At 50.7% G+C, this 13,646-nt stretch overlaps 2 protein-coding genes across 2 annotated transcripts, besides 1 other annotated feature; one reads left to right on the forward strand and one right to left on the reverse strand.

Annotated features, from left to right (window-relative positions):
• Positions 1 to 238: 238 nt before the first annotated feature.
• ETH_00020455 (uncharacterized protein) lies at positions 239 to 1,400 on the forward strand (the record flags this gene model as incomplete). Its single annotated transcript, XM_013377644.1, has 4 exons — positions 239 to 309; positions 699 to 837; positions 1,011 to 1,199; positions 1,305 to 1,400. 4 exons carry the CDS (start codon positions 239 to 241, stop codon positions 1,398 to 1,400), a joined length of 495 nt encoding a protein of 164 aa, XP_013233098.1.
• Positions 1,401 to 1,923: 523 nt separating this feature from the next.
• Positions 1,924 to 6,645, reverse strand: ETH_00020460 (uncharacterized protein; the record flags this gene model as incomplete). Its single annotated transcript, XM_013377645.1, has 4 exons — positions 1,924 to 3,336; positions 3,751 to 3,964; positions 4,128 to 5,941; positions 6,049 to 6,645. The coding sequence occupies 4 exons, from the start codon at positions 6,643 to 6,645 to the stop codon at positions 1,924 to 1,926; spliced, it is 4,038 nt and encodes a 1,345-aa protein (XP_013233099.1).
• A 3,352-nt stretch (positions 6,646 to 9,997) lies between these two features.
• Positions 9,998 to 13,646: part of a repeat region that runs on past the window's edge.

The raw sequence follows: 13,646 nt of genomic DNA on the forward strand, positions 1-13,646 counted from the left end.
TTATCAACCAAAATGCTAGTTTGCACTTATTGCAGAATTTCATGCCAACATACCACAATGAAGCGGAAGGCGAAAATTAGAAGGGCTGCATGCCCATAGGTAAACTAGGGCACCACTGGCGTGGCTTGCGTTTCGTTGTTTTCTAATTGCGTTTTGATGAGAATGTTTCGTGGAAAGTTCATTTGTCATAAATATCGTTTTTTGCAGTAGACACCCTCCTACTGGTCGTGGTGCCGTGATGGGGAAAAACAGGGGCTTCAAGCCCCAGGGTCTCCAGTTAAATCCCATAAAACGCGTTGCGAGTGGCGGGTGAGCACTAAATGACTATATGTACATATTCTTCACATCAACCAAACCGGGAGTACCCTCAAAGTTGCCCAGCATCCTTGCTTCGGATGGTGACTAGTCCGCGACTCTATCTGTATTCTTTCTGTTGGCCGTTACCACAGAGCAGGTAGCGGGCCTAGCCCAAAAGGTTAATAGAGGGGGGATTCAATATCCACGCAGGAAACTATCTGACAAATTGCTAACATTCACTTTCGGGTGTACGAGCATGTGGAGCAGCCCACGCGCTTCAGAAGCCTACGCGTGCTGACTACACCTTGAGATGGCTTCAGGGACGCTACGAGTCATTTACATGTGCCATTTGGTCAAGCTGATTACGCGGTTATCTCGCGGCACCACTGTGTTCTGTTCAGGCCGTCGCTTCTTGAGAAACTAGGAAGAAATTCGCGGCCAACATGGGACCAGCTGCATAAGATGCTAAAGAAGAAGGAAGCATCAAATAGCGAGTTCCTAGAAAAGTATGAAAATGAATGCTTCAGTAGAGAACTACAGGTACGTCACGCGTTGTTGGAGGGATGTTTTGTTATCCGCCGACAGCATCTCCGTTGCTTCCTATTATTTCGTATATGAGGCCCCCAAGTGCTGCGGGCGAGGCTGTGCGGAACGACTCTGAACCCAGGAATTGATTTGTACACCTAAGAATTTCCACGGCTCTGTCTGCGTAGAATTTTCGGAATGCGAAGATTGAAGAACAGGAGCGGCAGCACTTGGAAGCAGTAAAGAAGGAGGCTAAGAAGAGACAGCGCCGAGACAGCTCCAGCAGTGACAGCAGTTCAAGCAATTCCGAAAAATCCCACAAAAAAAAGCGCAAGAGAGAAAAAGACAAGAAAAAGAAGCAGAAGAAGCAAAAGAAGGTAAGGTGCACTCCTGCACAGCGCGTTCTCTGCAGGGCCAGGTAGTTCTGTGCCGGTGATACGTACTTCATGCTCCACGTGCTTCGTGTGGATGGCTACCTGCAGGCTAAGACGGCAAAGCATTCCGAAGAAAGCACGGCTGAAAGCGTGACTCACAACCCCTTCCGCCTTTCTACTTTCTTCGGGATGGAAAAAGAATAACAAAACACGGCATCCAATCAATACGTGTACAGGCTAGTCTGTAGCGCAGTGAAAGGTCATGCATGTTGGTAACCGCCATACCAGCAGACTTATTTGCTCTGTGGCTTGATTTCAAGAGGCCTTTGGAGCGGGAGCCAGTGTGAAGGTGCCGCGCTGGTTCGTTAGCAGCTGAACAGCAGATCCCTCAAATGCCCCGTCTGCCAGAGCCTCCTAACAGCGGTGGATGTGCTGCCTAATCTTCAAAACCGGAAACTTCAAGGCTGTCCAGCAGGTGTCTTCAAGAAGCGGGTAGTTCGCAATTTTTTTGGTAGCTGGTTGCCTTTTCCCCATGCCGCCTAGAGCGGCACGCGTAGCTAGCGATGTGGAGATGTCAACTATTCTCCTCGCATGACCTGGACGATTACGTAATTTTTGACTCAAACTTGGCCGCTCCTACAGCTAAAGGATTCTATACACACGGGCTGCACGACTTGCTGTACACCAAAACAGTTTCATAGCATGGGAGCACCCCATTTTCGATTGGTTAGGGCACATTTAGACTCATGCATTTTGCATCTATTCTGGGTGGTGTCTTCCTTCCGCTGCACTGCGGAGAGGCCGCCTGCAAGTGATGATCAATGACTGGATGCTGCGTAACCCCCTGTTTAACGTGCATCGGAAGGGAACACACTGCAAAATTTTGCACTGCCACTTGTGAGCTTCCGAGATTGGAGGTGAAGGCATGCAGGTGTGCTTTAAGCGGAGTGTACAGCGCCTGTTGGGGTTGATGGGCACATTGCTGCAGCAGCTGCTGTCTGTGAGTGCGTTGTCTGTTGACGTGGTCCCGAAGCTGTTGCCCTCTTTGAAGCACAGTGGCGCTTTGCGGCATGAACACACGAAGCTGCTGAGCCTCCAAAGCGGTCTGCAAAGTATTACCATCGCGTACCCGTTGGAGCACATTGGCACGTTGTGGCTTTCCAGAAGGCTGCCCTATGCAGTGTTGGCATACTACTGAAGCGTCCCGCGGCCCACTTGCAAGGGATGCAGAACACTGTTGCAACGGCGGCTCTCTCTCCAACCGAGAACTTGGAAGCGGCCGTAAAGGCGTATTAGCAGCACTACCGTGGACCTCATTAACTGGCTGGGGACATTGCGGGCTACTAGAGCTCTTCTGATCCACTGGTGAACGATCCTGTTTCTCTATGCAGTCATCAGGTTGGCTGCTAATGCTGGCTGTATGCCTTGGCAGGTCTTGTGACAAGCGCTGCAGGGGAGCGAAGGCTGCACCTTCAGCAGGGGGGTGGCGTCGGACTTCTGCCGTTCGTCCCAGTGGCTCTTTTCCGTCTATTCCTTTTAATGTATCACGCATCCCCTGAAGTTTCCTTAGGGCCCACGTGCCGAGCTGTGGTATGGGCGCCAGTTGCGCTAGCCCAGCAGAACTTTCTTCACGAGAAAGACTCTCTTCTGTTGTGGCATGCTTCAGGATGCCGACTAGCTGTTGGTCAACCAGCAATAGCTGGTGCTCAAGATCCTTTGTTCTCTCCTTATTCGCAGTTAGTTCGTTTTGCAATCTCGCTTGCACTTCTTCAGCGCGGACTTTCGCTGCCGCATGCTCGGCAACGAGCATCTGTAGATGAAGCCGTTCTCGATGATAGTTGTCGATTTCTTTCTGAAGTTGCCGCTTCTCGGCATCTTCCACAGAAGACGAGTCGGAGTTTTTCCTTTTACAGCCTTGCTCCTTAAGCTCCTCTTTCAATTCAGTGACCTGCTGACAGAGGGCGCTGAGCTCCTTATTATGGTTCTCTTGCTCCTCAACAGAACGCCGTTCAAGGTGCCGACACCAATTGTCTCTCGCCTGCACTTGTTGCTGCAGCCGTTCGACGAGCTCTACCAGCTCCTTGACTTCCTGCTTATCGTCGTTACCTCGATAATCATTGTCTTGATGCCTCTTTTGTTCCTGCAAATGGTGCACAACACGAAAAGAGTAGGGCAGACGTAGAAGGAACAAAATACGGGCACCGTAGCTGACACTAAAAACAGATGGCCAAAGTATGCTATGGTAGAAAGTAGGGTTGTGTTCACTTCAGCACGCTCAGTGTTTCATATGATAACAGTTGATGATTCCATTATCTGTGCCCCGTTGGTGGATTTGAAGCAACGGCCATGTAAAAGCCCACTGAGCCACTGGGCCTTTGCGGTGGTGCCCGCGGACTTTTTGTCTTGCAGCACGCAGAGCTACCTCTGGCCGTAAAAGCTGAAAACAAGTATCCTGTCTACGAACGATATAGCAAGCGCAACCGCCACGTGGCTTAACAATTTGGCCGTATGGCCCAAGTGCTGTGCGTCGCCATGTAAATTGTATTTAGTTTACCTCGTTTGTTGATCTGCACAGCAGTTCCTGTTTTGTCTTGAATTGACAATTTATTGCATGAGCTCTGAATGCTAGCCAACCACGCTGAAGAAGATGATGATATTGTGAAGTTCCACGGGAAGCACCAGGAAAAATAGCTGCCAAACGCAGCAACGCTATAATACGCCGTTGGCGTTGTAGCAGGGCCTTTTGTGCCCAGATCCTTAAAACAAATCTGCGGAGTCAATCAGCAACAGTTGGACGCACAAGGGGTCATCCACTACAGAATAGGGAGGCAAATGCCGAGAGGACAAAACTGACACAAAGACACAAATGAAGCAAAGAAGGGGCCTGCGAACTACGTCAAGGCGCATCAACAGACTCATCGGTCCGCTCACTTTCTCGTAAGTGTCTTTTCCCGGCTGGCAGACGCAGCGGCTAACCACTTGAAAACTTTCGCTCTGGAGGGGACTTTCCGCAAATCATGAGGGTTCTGTATTATTTGCATGGAACTACCTGATGAAGGGCTTTTCGAATCAGCTGGCTTTTCTGAATGAGCACGATGAGTTGTTGGGTCCGGTCGCTCTACTTCTTTAGTTGGGACTGCGCATAAGCTATTGTCTCCGGCTGCACGGAAATGCAGGGCTTTACAATATTCCTTCTGCAATTCTGGTTCAAAGGTATCTCCTCTGAAGGACGGGATGCTCTGCGCGTGATCAGTCTGTCTGTGTAGAAACGACTGGTAATTTGAATGAGTTTGTTGATGACTCTCTTCTTGCGACTGCCGATGGCGTCTCTGGTTTAAGAGCAGCTGAGCACGGGTCATCAGACAATCAAGTCTTCGAATGCTCGTTGACAAGGTGCTCTTGCGGTCATCCAAGATGGAGGAGCCAAGGCGGGCAGCGCAATCTACCACAGCAGGGCGATTAACCAGCAGGCAACTGGCTGCAACATGGTTTGCGGTAGCTGCTCCAGCTTTGTGGTTTTCTTCTCCACGGACAGAAACGCTGTCATCTGGAGAGACCTCAAACTCACCAGTTTGCTGAGCAAGTTGACGGTCCGTCACTGCTGTGGAGGGAGAGTCCCTGCGGTGCTGCAAATCTGATATTTGCACCAGACCTAGTTCATGTGGCTGTCCACTCAGGAAGCAATCATTTTGCTGTCGGCTAGTCTGGTTGGCAGTCATAACACCACACGTACTCGAAGGCCTTTGGTTGTTCTTCATGCTTAGCCCTGAAAGTAGCTTTTGGGGTTGCTGTAGCTTCCGCGAAACAGAACTGCGTGAACTCCGATCCCTTTCACCCCTTGCCGCGGCGGCGATTGCTGATGCAGCCAAAACTGCCGCTACAGAAAGCTCCTGTTGGCGTCGTTGATGGCGTCGCCATTGGCCGTCCTTTGATTGCAGGTTTGATGCAACACTGTCGGTTGACTTAGTGAAGTTGGTTGTGCAACGCTGCCCACAGCTTGGTGGCGACAAGTGTTGTGTATCCCGCCTCTCACTCTTCAGTTGGAGAACATCTGAATTATGAGAAGCCATTCCAGGGCTAGGTGGTGAATCGTCATCGCAAGGTTGAAGAGCACATGAGTTATGAGCCTGTCCTCGCTTGGCAGCGGATGCAGCTTCATTGCCCAGGGCAGTTCCTGTCCCCAGAGTCTCTCCTTCCCCGCCTGAGTATTCAACACCGTGAATGCTTTGCTTGCTCACTTCACTTTCTTGATACTGGAGAGGGGTTATAGATCTCTGTAAGGCTGTGGAAGCCACTGAAGGAGCTACTGGGGAAGCCAGTTTAGCCCCCGAGGCATGTAAGGAAGACCCGCCGCTGCTGTTTAGACGAAATAGCATCACGTTACACCGGTTGGCTCCGGTCGTGTTGAAAGTGAGTCCAGCTATGAAAGCTTTCTCCAATAAATCCAGAGAAGTCACTGGGCTCAAGACGGCAGCAAGTTCCCGCTCTCCTTTAGCACAAATTTCGACATTGAATGCATCATCCTCGTTTGATGTGGGCGAGGGGATTGTCACAGGGAGCCTCAGCTTGACTTCGTGCTGCTGTTCTGTGATGTGAACGCAATGCAGAGGGACGTGAAGAACACCAAGCAAATCATCGGGGCTTGGCGGCTCTGTTGAGGGATTCTTTGTCTGGTTGCTGCTTCCGCAGTAATGAGTAGAAATGGCGGAAGTTGCCGAGTTACGGAATACCCCTACAGCCAAAACCTGAGAGACAGAGTAATGAGTTCAGCATTCAGTTTGCTAAGGGATGTTTTAATCTTGAGAACTTACTGCAGTTGAGATTTTTGCGCGACGACAAACAGACAGCTTACAAAGTACGACTTCAATCCATCGCATTTGTGTGAGCCTTCATCTTCGCAACCTTCGTCCCTTCCACCCGCATGCTTTTCAAGAACAGGTACGCCGTCAATGACCAGCGGCCCCTGCCCCCAAGCGCTAGACACAAGCGTTGGCGGCGGCAAGGGGCGAGAGGCATTATCTGATGAACAAAAAAGGGCCCGTTCACTGGCGCAAGAGCCATGAGCCACTTCTTGAGCGAAGTTATATTTGTAAACTGCACAGTATAGAGATGGCATTCCGTAAGAACCTGTGTTGCCACGCCATCTTGCTGGGCCAGTAATCACTCCCCGCATAACGCGCGTTTTGACGGTACCCTCAGAATCCAGCTGAAATGCTGATGAAGAAGGTTGAGGCCGCCCCCTTGCAACGTAGTCATCTATGTGTTGCACTGCGTAATGAAGGTCCTCCAAATGAACGCCCCATTGACGGCTGTGTGAAGACGCGCTGCAGCGGTAATGCGGGGTTGATGGACGCAGAGGCGTCGGAGCTGGCGTGTCTCTTGCAAATCTGAGCGGAGCCTCTGACATTGCCCGCTGAGAGCGCAGGCTCGAAGGCAGATGCCGAGCCATTGAGCGATGGGCGGTGGAGTGCTCGGCACCGGAGTGACCAATGAAATCACGATTTAACTTTCATCATACAGATGGTCTCTCGGTTCCACAGACCACTTGCTTTAGCACCTCTGGTAATTAATGGCGGTGTTCGGTTTCTCGGTGAATTCTAGGAGGCAACACACCCATGACCACTGGGCCAAAAGGCCCAGAGACCAATCCGCCAAAAAACTGTACTCTAGCTGGAGCTTGAAGAATTCCCCTCAAAGCAGTTTGTGTTTGCGCCTTACAGGCTCTTTGTTCCAGGAGACAGTCGTGCTACCAGTTACGCTCCTGAGTCAACACAGCTTCGCAGGGGTGGTTATGAGCAAGCAGTGGAGGACAGGCTGCCGTCCTCATTCTAATGGCCTTCATGAGAAGCAAAAGTCATTCTATATATTGTGGAAACAAGAAGACAAACAAAAGGTCTCCTGTGCCCCCATGAACAGTGTGCCTTCAAATGTGCGCCGTTCTCAGGCGGCCTCATGACCATTCGGCCCCTCTGTAGGAAGCACTGCAGAAAGGAAACGAGAAGTCTTCTAGTTCTACGCCTGCATCAACGTGTAATATTCAACAACACATCAATGCCTATTGCGTATTTCTACCGTAGAACTTCTTTGATGGCCTAGGCTCTCCGACCACCCGCTTCCTTCTGTACCCTGTTGTGCTTGCTATCAGATGCTCCATAGTTTCCAACGCCACAAGGGGACCGGAAGAAGCATGTATAGAAAACGTTATCCTTTCAAGCTGAGAGGGGTCATATGAAGTATTCGTGTGGAGGCTTCAACCATTCTTGCCCCAAATTTATCGTCGCGCTTGTGAGAGAACGAAATAGAGGATCCACACGGCCTCATCCTCCTTCAAAGCAAGTAACTGAAAGCTCTTGGTAGAACTTGTCCAAGGAGGCATTTACGCACCTATTTTAACTGTATCTGATGAGGGCAACATCCATTCCAGTACTCATGATAAAGTGCGGAGGCTTACTGTTCGCCCAGATCAGAAGGGACCTTAAAATTCCCGGAAATTTCAAGTGCACATCATACTAAAGTCCTCAGTATATTGTCGATTTGCGTACTAAATCATATTTGTCATCACAAAGACTTTTTAGTTCAGGCCAGAACACGTGGGACTCGCAAGGAAATTCATCTCCTCGCAGCCCACTGCATTGTCAGGGCTTGCAGAAGAGTATGCTTAGAAGTTCCTCTACAGTACAAGATTCCACAGAGAACTTGAGAAGGCTTACTGAGCTTCTTTCATGGCGTTCGTCACGGCTCAGGACCCGAGTTCTTGGCCTGGGTAGTGGTGCTCGATTGAGCCAATAAAGGCTAACGTGTTGTATGGTCCACACCGTCGTTGTATCTCCTTTTGAGGATGTCAAAAAATGACAACTATAAGCAAAGCAAAGGAGGATCTATGTTGCTCTTCTTTCCGTTTCGGCACCAATGTGGAAAAAGTGCAGCAAAACAGCCAATAGGCGCCGGCATTCCAACCCTGAGCAAAATGTCCTCACCTTTGAAGATAAACTACTCAGCTTACCTACCCATGAAAGAATGTCGGAAAAAGCAAACAAGACAGCTTGGATAATTAAGATTGAAGAATACAACAACCACGTCGTACTTTTTCACCGCATTAGTCGCACACCCACTTGTTTTTCACCGTGCAACAAGATCTACACCACGGAAGGATTACATAATTCTTGAAACGAACCAGACTCACCAATGTCATCGATGCCTTCTACTTGCCTTCTACCAACAATATTCATGTAAAAGCAGCCCCTGTACTGCTGTGCACTTGGGGGCTATCGCATGGCATTCGGAAAACTAAGCACAGTGACATCGCAAAACACTAGAGGATTTACTTGCGAAAACAGAAGTTTTAGTTTTGTGCGCACTTCAGGACCAAACTGTTGCTTCTTATCGTAGAACCAGTTGGTGCAAGCAGCATGCTTGAAAATGTACGGAGAGGGATCTTGTCATACCCTAAGGTAAATTAATCGGCAATTTTTAACAACACAAACTCCTCAAGAGCTTGTCGAAGAAGCAAAAGTATTAGATTCGTTGACAAGTGCGGGTGACCTTGGTCGTTGATTCGATGACGCTGTGGGAGACAACCCGGGCTGTACTGTGGCTGTGATCAGTTCAGCATCAGTCACCATCGACACGTTCCCTTGTATGACTGGACGCAAGGGCGGCTAAAGTGTAGTGCGCAGGCACTACAATAGAGCTTGTAGGTGACCTTAAGAAGACAGCTAGCTCGCGACATCTAAGAGGTTAAGTTGCTAAGACGCTGATCGAGCGCGGAAACTTCTTACTAGTAACAAAGATAAGCAATTTATCAGCAAAATAGCATGCATAAACTAGAAGTGTCTGTGAATACCCTAAAACTGGGGTTGGGGATAACGCTGGCACCGGTGCGGGTCACAGCTCAACCGGGCCAAGAAAGCAAGAACTACGAGTGTGCGACTGTCAGGAAAATCGGATTGAGAATGCGAAGGATAACTACTTTTGTTGACACATTGGTATTTGTATAACGAAATATGCGTCTAATGTAGAGGGCACTTTATTTGTGGGTCACGTAGCAACGTAACAAGTGAGACCACTTATCCAGGGACATGACCAACGCCAAGAGTTCTTGGTTGTAGATCGAATATTTCTGCTGGGTGGGGCTCATGACTTGGCTGAGGAAACCGATGGGCCTCCCGTTTTGTTCCAGAACCGTTCCAATTGTATAACCGGAGGCGCCCGAAAATCGATTTCAGAACTTGAGAGATGACTGTTATTATTGCTATTTTGATATTTGTCATAGGGCACCCTATTCTTGGCCCAGGCAGCAGCGTAGCCACAGCTGCAGGTGCTGTGGCCTACGTTGCGGGGCTGATCCGGGAAGAAATTTTCTTCCGAACCTGAGAGTAGAAACTGTGGTGCACAGGCACTTCAACAGGGCTTGCTGGTGACCTATAGAAGATAGCTAGCTAGCGACCTACAAGGGGTCGCCACACTGGAGGAGGACAGACCCTCCTACTAGGGTCAAAGTAAGGCAATTTGTCTGCGAATTAACATGCATACGCTAGAGGTGCCTGAAAATGCGTGGAGGCTGGGGCTGGCGATAGCGCCGGCACCAGTGCAGGCCTCCTCCCCACAGGGCCTACGAGGCGAGAACCAAGAGTGGAAGGGATTTTCAAGATAACAGATTTTGGAAAACTAAAAATAACTGTATTTCGATATATATAAGCTACTGTTTCAAGGAAATGGGCCAACCTTAGATGCCGAGCATAGGCCCTGCTCGAGGGGCAGCTAGCAGCAGCGTAGTCGCAGCAGTAGGCGCTGTGCACTACAGTGGCCGCATGGGCATAAGGAGGCGTCCCCGCAGGTGATACCTATGACCAATATTATGCCAGGGGCCAGTCGCTTCGTCACGTGGGACCAATTCCAGTCCGCTATGAGTGTGATAAGAACTGTTATAGGGGTGACCGTGGAATCCGGCGCAACGATTCCCATACTACCAGAAGACGGCAGCACTCTGCAGGCCTTTCTGCTGCGCATCGAGCGCCGGTACACCCAGATGGGATTGGAGCCGCGCGAGTGAGGAAATGCACTTATTGACCACCTTGTGGGCCCGGCTCTAACGTGTTGGATGCATCTACGGAGAGCTATCGACCTAAGCGACTGGGCGACAGTACAGCGCAGGCTTTTGCAGCGGCTTGACAAAGCAATGTCGCAGAGTCAATTATTAACGGAGTTGGCTAAAGTACGGTGGAATGGTAACCCGAAGGAATACACGGAGCGGTTCGCGGCTGTAGCTGAGCGTTGTTTGGGTGTTGCCCCCGACGAACTCGCTGACTATTACTGCACCGGGCTACCGACAGACTTCCATCTTCTAATAACCAATAACGGACAGGTGAAATGTCAATCATGGGAACAAGCGGCGACAACTGCAACACGGCTCTACGAGCTCAAGCAGAGTGTGCTGGAACTCCGAGAAAGGACCAGTCGAGTCATTAGGGCTGCTATCCAAGCTAATGGACCCCGTGGGCGCCAGGAAATTGAAAATCGCCTTGGGGGAACCCACATGAACTGCTCTGAGTGTCAGGGGCGCGGACATCCGGCACGTGTCTGTCCCAGCAAAGGGGAACGTACCAAAGGTGAAATATGCAAGAAATGTGGTGGTGTGGGACACTATGCTCGGGACTGTCCTACGTATGAACGAGGCCGGCCCGAGCCGGCGGACAAGAGCAGTAGGGAGCCCACCCGTCCTAGCATTGGGAAGACGGAACGATTGAACATGCGGGCCTAGGCGTGGTTGGATACGAGCGTTCTAGGCTGCGTAGCCATGGCAAAGGGATGATGTGTGCGGTAGCGACAGGCCCTAGTCTCATTCCAGTCTTCCTTGAGTGGAGAAACCAACTCCTCAGCACTGCAGAAAGAACTTCTACGAGCGATGGGCACGCGGAAGGGACTCAGCCGCTTTCGGAAACGCGGCGGGAGTCTGGGTCAGCGTCGATCCCGAGTGAAGAGACTCCGGAAGCGACGACGGATAGCAGCAGGAAGTCTGCTGAGGCAACAGAAGGCGGCTATAGGTCAGACGCGACAGAGATTGTGCCACACTAGTGGAGGGAGACTTGTACGAAAGAGTCTTACGACCAAGGGGGAGCGTTGTGTTGTGTGGGTGCGACGGCGGTACTTTGCGTTGAGCTCGCAGAGAGTCCTTGTGAGGCCCTCTTGGACACTGGGGCTTCGAGAAGTTTCATTAGTCCTAAAACAGTCGAACGGCTGCAGCTGAAAGTGCGGAGACTTCCAAAAGAGCAGAGGTTCACCGTAGCTACAGGTGAACAACTACGCATTGATTGGGTTGTGACGGGATTGACGATGTGGTGCGGACATGCACGTTTTTCCGGGGACATTTTACTGGGACCCGTTACCTATGACTTAGTCTTGGGTTTAGATTGGCTGACGGAACACAAGGTGGCCTGGTATTTTCAGTCTGACAAACTCCGAACCTATGTGAATGGCCAGTGGTGCGAGTTACCGGTCGTTCGGACTGGAGAAGCAAAGCTGCAAGGTGACAGTCCGACCGTAGTCCACCCAAGGACCGCAGCGGAGCAAGCATATGAGATATTGGCCAAACAAGTGGCGGGCATGTCAGCCGAGGAGGCAGCTATATTCCTACGCCCGCCTCCAAGGAGGTATAAGTCCCACGCGAAGACTAAGGCGAAGACGCGGATAACCTCGCTCGTTCGTCAGGCGGCGGCTGACACAAAGGATCTCAGGGCTCCATTGCACGGTTTGCATCTCATACTGGCTTTGCCCGAAGCCGGTTCGGCGGTGCCCCTAAGGCTCTCGGATGAATGGCAAGGCGCGCTTTGTTGCGCATTAATTGGGAATCAACCCACGTCCTCCGGCTGGCGTAGTCCTTTGGCCTCAACCGCCTCGGTGGCAGCGGAGAGTGACGAGGAGTCTCCGTGGCCTATGGCAAAACTCGAGCACACACTGTTCGACGGATGGATAAATTCGACAGAGGCGCAGGATATTCCATGTGAGATTGCCCAGGTGTTGCACGAGTATCGAGCGGTTTTTCCCGAAAACTTACCTAAGGGATTACCGCCGAAGCGCCCTCATGATCACCATATTCTACTTGTGCCTGGAAAACTTCCAGCGAAATCTGCAATATACCGTATGACCCCAGATCAGCTCACATTCCACAAACAGGAGATAGCTAAATTATCGGACAGTGGTTGGATCGGACCGACCTATTCCCCTATTTGCTCTCCTACGATCATGGTGGACAAACGTGATGATGGCTCCGGGGAGCGGAAGATGAGTATGGCTGTCAATTACCAGGCTGTAAATACCCTTACAATAGCCCCTGATTTTCCACTACCTCCCATTCAAACCACTCTAGAGATGCTGGGAGGCGCCAAGTATTTCTCCACCTTGGATCTTGAAGCAGGATTCCATCAAATATGTATGGCTAAGGAAGACCGGTGGAAGACGGCTTTCCGGTCCGTTCTCGGACTATTCGAGCACCGAGTAATGCCCTTCGGCCTTAAGGGTGCTCCCGCTTCGTTCCAGTCCAACATTAATGCCTATCTACAACCTTTATTGGGACAGGGCGTTATTGCGTACGTAGATGATGTACTTATCTATAGTTCCGATCTCTCTGGGCACATTTCTCTCCTGCGACAAGTCCTAAGCGTTTTTCTTAGACATCAGTTCTACCCAAAATTCCGCAAATGCAAGTTTGCAAGGCAAACAATTACATATTTGGGTTATACCATTTCTGCTGCGGGGATCAAACCTGCAGAAGATAAAATCGAAGCCATCCGGCATTGACCAGAGGTGCTGGAGAACGAAACGCAAGTGCGCCAGTTCCTCGGTACCATAAATTACTGTCGCATGCTCATGGGACCGGACTATGCAGACGTTGCCTGGCCGCTGGTTGATCTTGCGCGTAAAGACGTCAGTTTCGAATGGACAGAGCTTCACACGCAAGCGGTGCGGCAGCTCAAATAGCGCTTAATCGACTTCACTACATTACAAGTCCCTGACACCTCGAAACCCTTCGAGTTATACACAGATGCCTCTGGTTATGCGATCGGAGCAGTTCTGGAACAAGACGGCAAACCCATCGGCTTCCTCAGCCAAGTCATGAACCCCACGCAACAGACATACTCGATCTACGATCAGGAATTCTTGGCGTTGGTCATGGCACTGGACAAGTGGTCGCACTTGCTCCGTGTCTCCAAGGTAACAGCTTACACTGATCATCAAGCTCTCACCCATCTCCAACGACTCCAAGCATCGAAGCCTCTGCGCGGACGCACCACCCGGTGGCTAGACTTTCTTGCGGAGTTCCCGGATTTGCACATCACTTATGTTCAAGGAGCGCGCAATCAAGTTGCTGATGTCTTGTCTCGTCGTCCCGGTCTTCCTAACACCTGCTCGCACCACTGATGCTCGCAATAGGACATGTGAGCGCGGCTCCCC

The sequence above is a fragment of the Eimeria tenella genome, genomic scaffold (assembly GCF_000499545.2).
Source record: "Eimeria tenella Houghton genomic scaffold, Eth_scaff6, whole genome shotgun sequence".
NCBI lineage: Eukaryota > Apicomplexa > Conoidasida > Eucoccidiorida > Eimeriidae > Eimeria > Eimeria tenella.